The 12,255-nt window shown below is 40.4% G+C and overlaps 1 protein-coding gene across 1 annotated transcript; it reads right to left on the bottom strand.

Annotated features, from left to right (window-relative positions):
- Positions 1 to 412: 412 nt before the first annotated feature.
- LOC143038948 (carbohydrate sulfotransferase 3-like) lies at positions 413 to 11,803 on the bottom strand. Its single transcript, XM_076208754.1, has 3 exons — positions 11,706 to 11,803; positions 7,679 to 7,944; positions 413 to 3,045 (listed from the first exon to the last, which is right to left on the bottom strand). Exons 2-3 carry the CDS (start codon positions 7,863 to 7,865, stop codon positions 2,057 to 2,059), a joined length of 1,176 nt encoding a protein of 391 aa, XP_076064869.1. The 5' UTR covers positions 7,866 to 7,944; positions 11,706 to 11,803; the 3' UTR covers positions 413 to 2,056.
- Between the last annotated feature and the right edge of the window lie 452 nt (positions 11,804 to 12,255).

The following is a 12,255-nucleotide window of genomic DNA, read 5'->3' as shown; positions in this document are numbered from 1 at the left end:
TTATCCAAGTAGGATTAAAGTTATACACCTAGGTTTGAACAAAACTAAATTATTTGGGGGAAATGTAAAGTTATGTACTATCACCAGAGCTTATAACGGGTACAGCTATGTCGAGTTCGCAGACCAGGAGAGAGAAGGAGAGAAAGAGATACGGAGATAGTTTCAACCTCCTTTCAACTTTCTCCCACCCTTCTCCACTGTCATTTGTCACTTTCCCCTTTCTTCACTTTCACTTTTTTATTATTATTTTTGTTTCACATATTTTAGTCATTAAGGCTTCAATCGTCCAAATTGTTCCTTTTAGTATAATATTTTTCATTTATATTCTAGACTCAGTTCCACTTACTATTATATTTTCCTTCTGATATAATATTCAGTCTAGGGATATTTAAAGTTGTAAAGTTTTCTTCCTTTTTTATTTAATTTTTATACAACGTGTTTCTCAAAGGTACACTCAAGGAAGCCCCCGAGAACACGCATATTAGGTCCTAGGTGAGCTTTGCAGTGACACAGTGGTTTCTCTAGTCCAATGACCCTTTACTTTATATCTAAGATCCTCCCCAAAGGGCGTGATCTTACAATCGTAAACCAATTGAATTTTCTCCTCATCCACATTTTGCCCAATCGGATTCGTTGTTACAGTATTGTTTACTTAAGCAATCTCAAATCTCTGCATAACTCACTTAGGTTACAAGTCAGCAATGGGCCGCCGGTCATTGTTTATAAATATAACGCTAAGATCAAACTTATACAACTCACTCACCTTTGGGTATGATGTTTGTAAATACTAACCCATAAAAATATAGCACCCATTTCTACCCCTCTTTCTACCAACTTATCTACCAGCCTCTTACAGAGCGGGAGAGATGGCAGGGGAAGAAAAAGAGAGAGAACTAGACATACCTGTATATATATTCGTGAAGAGCTGGAGTCCAGGAACCATTGTTTAAAAGAAATTAAACGTTGGATTCGTCAATATAAGCTTATTCCTACGTTTCGAACACTGTCCGGGGTTCGCCTTCAGGGATATACAGAGATAGCAAAGGGAACCAATATAAAGGTGCATGTGCGCCACACTAGGAAAGGTCTCCTAAGTGATTGTTACTCTCCAGGAAGTGCATTCATCGCCAGGTAGGTCACCAGTTCACAAAGTACCTACATCATTAAAATAGATTACCAGAAAAAAACAACGCACAAAAATTAGAATACACATCTAAGTTACTTGCCCTTCCAGTCACGCTGGACATCAGTTAAGTACATCCTAAAGGACTCAGCAAAACATAACATACCTTGGAATCAGTATAACAAACACAGAGATTACCTAAATACTACCAGGGTACCAAGCCATCACACCATCGACCCGTACCAGAGGGTCATCAAACCATCGACCTGAACCCCCCCCCTTTTAAACTGACACAAAATATAGAATGGTAATGTATTAAGACTGATTGAATATACAATGGCACAGCTTTGGATATCAAATGGTCCAAGTTGTGATGACTTAATTCATCAGTTAGGCATTAACATAAAAGACATTGTACAATTTCTCTGCATATTTGAATGTCTAAGTCATCTTTCGCTAGTCATGTAAGTACCCCTGCAAACCGTTCCAAGAACTCCTGGGGGCTCGTGAATCCCAGGTTGAGAACTTCTGAACATAAATCTTAGAACATGTCATCTTTATCAATATCATTGTTTTACATAATAGTTTTCTGAATTGTGAAGCGGACTTTTACAGCCACTCGAAAAAGTAGACGTACACAAGTACCCAATGAATTGTCATATGCGAAGTACACACTCTGAGCACTTCATTTTCCAGTCTACAAATTGTGCATATTCACCAACACGACCAAACACGTGCACATGTGATAACATGATTTTACAAAGCATTACAAAAAGGAGCATGCCGACAGGAGACCTCTTGGTCCATAACTAGGTCGGATGCTGGAAAAATAAAATAAAAAAGAATAAATAAATACGTAGATAGATAGATAGAGCAGATGACTAGATCATGATAATGTGGGTGTACTGTTTGACATTTCACAAACACCCGGACTTACACCTTTAAAGTCAACTCTTCCTTGAATAACGGGTTGCTGGCGTCTCTTACCCTGGCCAGTGTGTTAAATATAGTGAGATCGAGTTCAACTAATACTCTTCGGCATGGTCGTGTTTTTTCTACTTCGTTTAACATTTCATCTGTAATTCTGTCCCTCCAAAATCTATATTTTTGAGACGAATTATCCTTCGTATGCAAAACTCTCCCTTCTCTCCCCTCAAATTCTGAGTGAGTTTTGAAATAGATCTGAGTGGAGTTTGGAATATCTGGAAAACCGAGGAAGGAAAACATTTCTCGAGTGTAACGTCTAATATCAAAACAAAGCCGTTCGTAATTGATTTGATATACTCTACTTGGGAAGTTGGCTTTAAATTCCTTGTAAACGTTGACGTCGGTTTCTATGGCTCTGCACAATCTATAGGTATCCCCCTCCCACCCGGAGTTCCTCGTGGATAATCTTACTGGGCGGGGATCGCGCACGAGCAAGATTACTTTGAGATGACTAGGGAATTTATGCAGATCCTTCTCAATCCAGGAGAGGCGAAGTCGGATGGTTTTGACAACAATGGTTTCTGCGGCTTTGCACATTGCCACCAAGTCGAAACGTCTCATGCATGAAGTCAATTCCTGGCCAGTAAAATTCACGCATACCTTTACGTCGTCATTCAAAAAGAAAGAGGACTGATATCTGCTCATCATGAAGTTTATGTATGTCTCATTGAAGGAACACGTAAATATTTGTGTTAGAAGACTGACGTAGCAGCTTTCCAGCGAACAGATTTGATCTAACATGAAATCCGGCTCAAAAAAGTAGATGGACCCTGGCAGAGAAGCAAGAAGCTCTCCAGTGAAAGTAGAACCACTGCGAGCCAAAGATGAAGAGAGTAAGATTAAGTTCTGTTTTGGCCTCTTCAGACTGTCCTCCTCATCGATCAGTTTTTTGGAAATCCCTTCTTCATCCAATTTTACTTGCATGCTAGTTCCATCTGAAAAATAAAACATACAAACACAAAATATTTCTGAAGGCACATCAGATACAAAAAGGTCATATCAACAAAAAAGCCATAAAATAAACCCGTACATGCACATGTGTTAACAAACAAGCAAACAAATACATAAATGTAAATAAAATAAAATAAGTAGATTAATGAACAAATAAGTGATTATATAACAAAAAATATCAGATATACGGATACATTGATAAATGGATTGAGGCATTAACTAGAAGATGAATAGAAAATTAAGGAGTAGGTAAAAAGATAAGTAATCAAATAATTATCGTAAAAAATGTAATTAGATAAAATCTCGTTTATCTAAAAGCAACCGGTATCCCTAGGGTTGAAAAATTGAACAAGTTTTACACGAACTGAAAAATAGATAACTAGATATATAGAAAATAGCAAAATAAACAAATAAGATCTATGAAAACAGGTCATAACGATGCCTGTCCACTGCCTACACATCCAAGAATGTTACTCGTCCAGCAAGCGGTCCGGATGTGTTAGGGATGACCTATGTCTGAGAAACAAAATCAATGATAGAGTCAGGTTTATATGAACATCCAGTGCTGCTTTGAGAACCACTTAAGCGCTGGTGTCAGCAGATATGGCTAAATGACAGTTAGCAATTGTGGCGAAAAAATAGAAGAATTAGATATTTGAAGAAGACGTAAAGTCGACACGTTAGATTACATCAGTGTTCCTTGCTCAACCTGTGTTTCCTTACTGCCTTCTACTCAACTGCCTCAACTTTAAAACATTTGACTAAACCACATGAAGCGAAGTCTGAAATGGGTTTGAATCTAGCTCAGAAGGCAGACAGGCATTGAACGTATGCAGACAATAAAAGTACAGAAACAAGTATCAAGGAGGAAATAAGGAGGCTCGAACTATTGTAACTATATTCAGCTCTTTTGCGTGTTGTGGTATCAATTGGTTCGGGGCTTCATGATTGCCACGATGTTAGATTGTCTTGGGACCACTTCTAAGGTGGAGCATCGGGTGGAGGTAAGTACCGGTGTCTAGAATCGTCAGCCCAGAGCAGTGATTCCCAGCAACACAACTTCAAGACTTCAATCAACTCAACGCATCAATCTTCAATCAAATCACAAGAACACCCAGTGCATCACACCTTCAACCATGCCCCCGGAATTGAGGCAGCTGCCCACAAGACTTCCAGTAAGCCCAGAGTATCGACATCAAGACTTCAAACAAACGATTTCTAGTTCATCTCATACGGAACCGCACGAGAGGCTGCCCTCCACACCCTTCCACTCCCTTGATATCCAACGAGGACCAGGAACATCGCAGCAGTTGAGCGAGGCCAGGAGGCGATAGGCTTGCTACTCTCGTCGGTCAACTCTACCCACCTCAACCATCCACCCGCACCCTCAGGTCTTCGCGTCGGTTGAGCTCACCCCCGCTCAACCACGTCAGCACTGCAACCACCTCCCTCCCTCAACCACTCCACCCGCTGCCAACCTCCACCTGAGACATCAGCGGACCGGAGAAATTACCAATTCAGCAAAATCTGACACCCAGCTATAACCAACTCCTTGCAAGTTCATTCAGTCACCATGTGACAGCAAAAATATAAGGGACTGTACATCTCATCAACGCATATCTACATACGTAAGTAAAATACCCAGATTCACATATTCCTACACATACATACACAACATGTATATTCACTCATACATACATACATACATACATATACCAAGGCTTTTTTCCCCTTACAAGGGAGGTAGCCAAAAAGGAAAAGGTATAAAATCATTCCCACCCAATCACCCAATCCATCCCTGAATACACTCCACACCCCTCCACCCTCCCTCCCATCTTAGCACCTCCTGGACGACGGATCATCCCTGCACCTTGTCCACTACCCTGGGTCAGAAGCAGTGTCGCAAGACACAGCACATCCACAGCAAGGCCACTTCATTAAATTGGCGACTCCCCTCTCCGTCCCCCCATGCATAAAAGGAGAAGACGGGGGGAAATCCCTTCGGGCTGCGTCAAATTTTGCTCACACATACTACCTCACCCCCCTCACCCCTCCCATTCCACCTCATGCATCACAACATTATCCATATACAACCATTCTCCATTCACCCCTGTCTTCTGTCCTCTCCCGTCCTTCCTCAACAGACATTCCCCTCTTCCCCAAAGCCCCTTTCACCCAATCCATCCACCTCATCCTAGGACGTCCCTTCATGTTCACTCACTCTACATCTGCCTTCCATACCTCTTTTACTAGTCTCTCTTCACTCATTCTCTCCGTGTGTCCAAACCATCCTAATACTCTTTCATCAACCCTATCTCTAAACTCCCTTGCCACTCCTGTTCTCCCCCTCACCTCCTCATTTCTTACTCTATCTCGCCTAGTAACCCCCATCATACTTCTCAGACACCTCATCTCAAACACATTCAAACTCCTTCTCTCTCCCTCTCTTATGTTCCATGTTTCTGCCCCATACAGTGCTGTTGGCACAATCACAGCCTCCTCTTAGCATCCATTCCCAAATGTCTATTACTCATTACACTTTTTAATCCACCAAGGTATTTACTCGCCTCTCTCAATCTACACTCTACCTCCACCTTCATTCCACCTTTTCCTGCCACATTTGTACCGAAGTATCTAAAACTATCCACTTCCTCCAGTCGCTCTCCCTTAATGCTCACTTCCAGTCTACTGCCACTTAATGTGATATAAAGTTACAAATAAACCAATACATGCATACACATATAGAAAACTAATGCATTCACATACTAAGTCACAAATTTATCACATAATTCACTACCAATTCTTCAAATCAACATAGGATCCAATAAAATCAAAGTTCATGAAACTTAAAGTAAATAATACGCAACAAATTCTCCAGTCCAGATAGATCTATCAAAATAACTATACATGTCAATCAACAGCTAATACAAATAAACAAATACAAACAAACAAATACTACAAAAATAGAAATCGTTCTATACATAATACCAAACACCATGTAAACATATCAGATCTCAGACATATAGAGATTAATAATTACATACCAATTATCACCCAGTACATTTTTGACACAATATACTTACAAGTTATTTTTCAAACTCATTTTATATAACATCATATACAATACACCTCTCAAATACAAGCTACAATATCAACCCTGTTATTAAAACATATATAACAACTCAATATCACATTAACTTTAAACTACCTTAGACAATCGCCCCCAACAAATTGCTCATCTCAGCATATTCTACACACACACACACACACAACCCTCCCTCTCCAAGGAAATTTCACAGGCTGTCGCCCAAAGCCAACATATAATAAGATAAGACAAATCAAGGAAAACGCAGCAACAAATCCCACAATTAACAAAACCAACACATAAAACCATGCAACTTCAATTATTATTCCACCCAAGAGACGCAAGACGTCGTGCTTTTCGATAGGTTACCAAGTATTAACGATCACTTACCAAAACCCATTCTATCTATATAAAAATCTCCTCTACTTTACTTCATATCATGACAACCCAGGAATGATACACAATTATATCAAACTCAAAACTATACTAACTCCACCAATTGCCAACACGACATAACCATCTCCAATATATGAGTCTAAACTCAATATACAAAATATTCTCACCTTACCAACTTAACTCTGAAACGATATGATTCTAACAAACCCAACTGAGATACAAAGATATATCACACAAAACTCAAGAAAGACACATCCTCAAGATAAAATAGCAAAAACTCAAAGACAACCAACCATTATTCCATACCATAATTACCATAATTAAAACCCATACACGTAATGTATACCTCCATCTTAACTTTTTTTTCTAAGTTCAAAAGTCAACTGCATTGAACAAAGAACAAAACCCAAAGATTTCCATAACCAATATACAGAAGTGATAATACGAACAGTACTATGATTTACAAAAGTTACTTTTTCCCACATTGATATAGCCAATAATCATTCACAAACCTTGACATAACATCCACAAAATATAAGCAACGTTTAATTCATAACATAGTGAAACAAAATGAATAAACTTACACTACACCAATTAATCAATACAAATATATGATAACAGATAGTCCAATCAATTTTATGCAGCATCAGTATGAATATTGAATACTTCTTACAGAAAGAAAAAATAAATAAAAGATAAATAAATAAATAGGAAATAACCCCAAAATCCTTCCTTATAGTCTTACCTAAACATTACGCAAGATAAGAAATCTGATATCACACACACACACACACACACTGACATCTATAACCGTAGAGAGTGTGAAATATTCAAACTTCTTACAAGAGAAGAATTTATATGCGTTGAAGAGTACGTCTGGTGAGATTTTACAAAAGCTGAGTCTTCAAGTCAACCCAGAAATACACTAAAGATCTATTCTTCGCCTCTGGCGAAGCATCGAAGTCGTCTACGTTTTGTCATGACAGAACGTATCAATGTCGGCGGGAGAGGGTATTAACAAGAAACACTAAGAGAAAGACCCTAGAGAAGAACATTGTGTACCTGACATTTAAAAAAAATACTCAATACTTTTAATCAGAAGAGGAGAACCTTTAGAATGAAAGAGTCTCTCTTACCTGATTGCGTCATGTTGTTCTTGGTGTAGAGGTATATCTTTGTGGATTTCCCTTTTTCAGTCATATTCAATATGACAGCCACTAAAACGACGATAGTGATGACATAAAGGATTTGAATCAATTTCCTATGAAGGTGTATGTATCTCCACCCCAGTTCATTGATCAAGGATTCACACTTTGTCCTCATCTTACTCCACTGTAGAAAACACACGAACTAAAGCGAAGAAAGGCAGGGCTCCTATTTTTCCAAACGTGAGGTTTGAACACTGTAAATTGGTAAAGAAATAAATAAATATGCCAACTCACTATTAAGTGTTCAGTAAAAGAAATATAGGAAAAAGATATTCAGTTAATTCAACGACTATTTCGTTGAATTGGTTTGGCGTCTAATGATCTTTTCGTAAGAGACACGTACTCACTAATAATGCTGAATGAGCACCACATTCTTTTATTAAGAGTGCAAATAACTTTTTGACTTTTTATCATTTTAAACAAACTCTCATATCGAGCCATCGTTGAAACCACGTACCTTTCGTGATGCACAGGGCCACTAACAGAGGTACAAAATTGCCAGATCCCAACGACTAGTTTTATTACTCTATGTATTGTGTATCACTTACCACACATACACATCCCTTTCCCACTCCATATATATATATATATATATATATATATATATATATATATATATATATATATATATATATATATATGTGTGTGTGTGTGTGTGTGTGTGTGTGTGTGTGTGTGTGTGTGTGTGTGTGTGTGTGTGTGTGTGTGTGTGTGTGTGTGTGTGTGTGTGTGTGTGTGTATGTATATATATACATATATATATATATATATATATATATATATATATATATATATATATTTATATATACATTCAGACATTCCGCATGGCATCCATCCAGACCAGGTGCCTTACCTGCTTTCTTCATCTTAACAACTGCCTTCACCTCATCCTTCCTTATTTCTCCTCCATTCTCCTCATTCATCACTCTCATTTTCTTCGCACTTCCCACTGCAGCAATCTTTCCTTCCCTATCCTCCTTCACATTTAGCAACTCCCTAAAATATTCTGCCCATCTTCCCCTTACTGCCTTCTCTTCCATTATCATCTCTCCACCTGCACCTTTTACCTTTTCTTCTCTACTTGATTCGCCTCTTCTTCCTCTCTTAATTTCTTTCCAAAACATCTTTTTATTACTTTCAAAATTTTCTGTCAAACTCTTACCCCATTTCACATCTGCTCTCTTCTTTGCAACCTTTACCTTTTGCTTTACTTCTCTTTTCTTTTCTTTGTACCTCTCATATGACTCCCTCGTCCTATTTTGTAACCAATCTGTGAAAGCTTGCTTCTTCTCTTCTACAACCTTTTTTGTTTCCTCATCCCACCATTCACTACCCTTTCTTCTATTTCCCCCTGTCCTTCTTGTTCCACACACCATCCTTGCACACTTTATGACTCCCTCCTTGAACCATCCCCATTCCTCCTCCACACCCAGCTCTACTCTACCCTTTACTCCCTCCCACTCCTCCTTCAGCTTCTTTCCGTACTCCTTCTCCTTTTCCTTCTCATTTAAAGAGTTCACTCTAAAAACCTCCCTACCTTTTGTCCCTTTCCTCTTCCTCCATCTATCCTCCACTTTCAACTTACCTTCCACCAAAAAATGATCTGATATTCCCCCACCCTCTCCCCTTAGCACATGTACATCCTTAACTCTTCCTATCATAGTCCTATTTACCACTACATAATCCATTAGCGCTCTATCTACCATCCTTCCCTCCACCACCCTCTCCCATGTGTACTTATGCTTAACTTTCTTCCGAAACACTGTATTTGCTATCATCAACTCTCTTTCTAGACACATTTCCACCATCAACTCTCCACTACGATTCTTTCCTGGAACTCCACATTTCCCAACCACTCCATCGATTGGCCCATTTCCCACCCTAGCATTAAGGTCTCCCAGTACTATCACATTGACATTTCTTCCCAAATCCTCTATGCACTCATTTAGATCTATCCAAAAAGCCTCCCTTTCTTCTACACTCTTCTCACTGCCAGGCCCATATGCACTTACAAAGACCCACATCTCCTTCCCCAGTTTCACCTTCATCCACATTATCCTTGAGGAAACCTCCTTCCACTCCACTACCCGTTTACCTATCTCTTTACTTACTAGAATAGCCACCCCTTCCCTCCCTCGCCCTCTCTTTACTCCTGATAATTTCCCACTTACACTCCCAAACTTACACTCACCCTTCCCTTTCAACTTAGTTTCACTCAAAGCCAACACATCCATCTTTCTTCTCATAAACATACTACCTATCTCTTCCCTTTTACTCTCATCTGTACCACATCCACGCACATTAAAAGAATGTCTGAAAAAGGGAGGTACAGTGATGGTGGACTGGTTGGTGAGGTTATTTAATGTTTGTTGGAGAGAGGTTAGAGTGCCGGAGGACTGGAGGAGTGCCTGTATAGTTCCTCTTTACAAGGGAAAAGGGGACAAGTGTGAATGTAGTAGTTTCAGAGGGATTAGCTTGTTGAGTGTAGTTGGGAAGGCTTATGGGAGGATCTTGGTTGAGAGGATTAGGAGAGGAACAGAAGGAGTAATTGGTGAGGAACAGTGTGGATATAGGACAGGTAGAGGTTGTGTAGATCAGATCTTTGTGGTAAGACAGATATGTGAGAAAGCTATAGGAAAGGGGAAGGATGTTTTTTTGGCTTTTATGGATCTGGAAAAGGCTTATGATAGGGTAGACAGGAAGGCACTGTGGGAGGTTATGCAGGTATACGGGATAGGAGGAAAGCTTCTGGGAGCTGTCAAGAGTTTTTATGAGAATAATAGAGCTTGTGTCAGGATTGGAAATGGAGACAGTGAGTGGTTCGAGGTAAAGGTGGGACTTCGTCAAGGATGCGTTATGTCGCCCTGGCTGTTCAACTTATACATGGATGGGGTGGTGCGAGAGGTAAATGCAAGGGTAGTGGGCAAGGGATTGGAGATGATTAAAGAAAATGGAGAAAAGTGGGAGGTGAGCCAGCTGTTGTTTGCGGACGACACTGCGCTTGTGGCAGGATCGGAGGAGGGATTGAGGAAGTTGGTGGCAGAGTTTTGGAGAGTATGTGATAGAAGAAAGCTAAAGATAAATGTGGGTAAAAGTAAGGTGATGAGATGTACAAGGGGTGAAAGTGGCAGTAGACTGGAAGTGAGCATTAAGGGAGAGCGACTGGAGGAAGTGGATAGTTTTAGGTACTTGGGTGCAAATGTGGCAGGGAAAGGTGGAGTGAAAGTGGAGGTAAAATGTAGATTGAGAGAAGCGAGTAAATGCCTTGGTGGATTAAAGAGTGTAATGAGGAATAGACATTTGGGAATGGATGATAAGAGGAGACTGTACGAAGGAATGATTGTGCCAACAGCACTGTATGGGGCAGAAACATGGAACATAAGAGAAGAAGAGAGAAGGAGTTTGAATGTGTTTGAGATGAGGCGTCTGAGAAGTATGATGGGGGTTACTAGGCGAGATAGAGTGAGAAATGAGAAGGTGAGGAGGAGAACAGGGGTGGAAAAGGAGCTGGGAGATAAGGTTGATGAAAGAATATTAGGATGGTTTGGACACATGGAAAGAATGAGTGAAGAAAGACTAGTAAAAGAGGTATGGAAGGCAGATGTGGAGGGAGTGAACATGAAGGGACGTCCTAGGATGAGGTGGATGGATGGGGTGAAGGGGGCTTTGGGGAAGAGGGGAATGTCTGTTGAGGAAGGACGGGAGAGGACAGAAGACAGGGGTGAATGGAGAATGGTTGTATATGGATGATGTTGTGATTGCATGAGGTGAAATGGGCGGGTGGATGGGGGGTGAGGTGTGTGTGTGCGTGTGCGTGTGCATACGTGCGTGCGTGCGTTCGTGTGTGTGTGTGTGTGTGCGGAGGCGCTGCCGAAAGGACAACACCAAAAGTGAAAAAATACTTCCCGACCTCAGATGCTAGTTACCCCACCTAGATCTCCTTCACCTTCTTTACCTTTTCCTCCTCTTCGTTGCCTCTCCGGGTGCTGCTCGGGGATGCAACCCGTCACTGGGCTTCTATGAGACACGACTACTTGTTTTACGACTGCGGGCTTACAGCTGTCTGATTTCAGAATTTTATGCTGCACATCAACAACCACAAGTGCAAGTTGCCATACACACCTGCGTGTGTGTGTGTGTGTGTGTGTGTGTGTGTGTGTGTGTGTGTGTGTGTGTGTGTGTGTGTGTGTGTGTGTGTGTGTGTGTGTGTGTGTGTGTGTGTGTGTGTGTGTGTGTGTGTGTGTGTGTGTGTGTGTGTGTGTGTGTGTGTGTGTGTGTGTGTGTGTGTGTGTGTGTGTGTGTGTGTGTGTGTGTGTGTGTGTGTGTGTGTGTGTGCAAATTTACTGATGATTTAAAACTGTGCGGAACAGCAAAAGATTAAACCAATTAGATACTGAAGAAGATTAACATCAACTACAGTAATGGTGTGAAAAGTGGTTAATGAAATTTAACATAGATAAATATAAGGTTGTGCACAAAGGTAAAAATAAGTACGATTACAATTT

The sequence above is a fragment of the Oratosquilla oratoria genome, chromosome 25 (genome assembly GCF_046742065.1).
Source record: "Oratosquilla oratoria isolate Oo_2021 chromosome 25, ASM4674206v1, whole genome shotgun sequence".
Classification (NCBI taxonomy): Eukaryota; Metazoa; Arthropoda; class Malacostraca; order Stomatopoda; family Squillidae; genus Oratosquilla; species Oratosquilla oratoria.
This window is presented reverse-complemented; position numbering and strand designations above follow the sequence as displayed.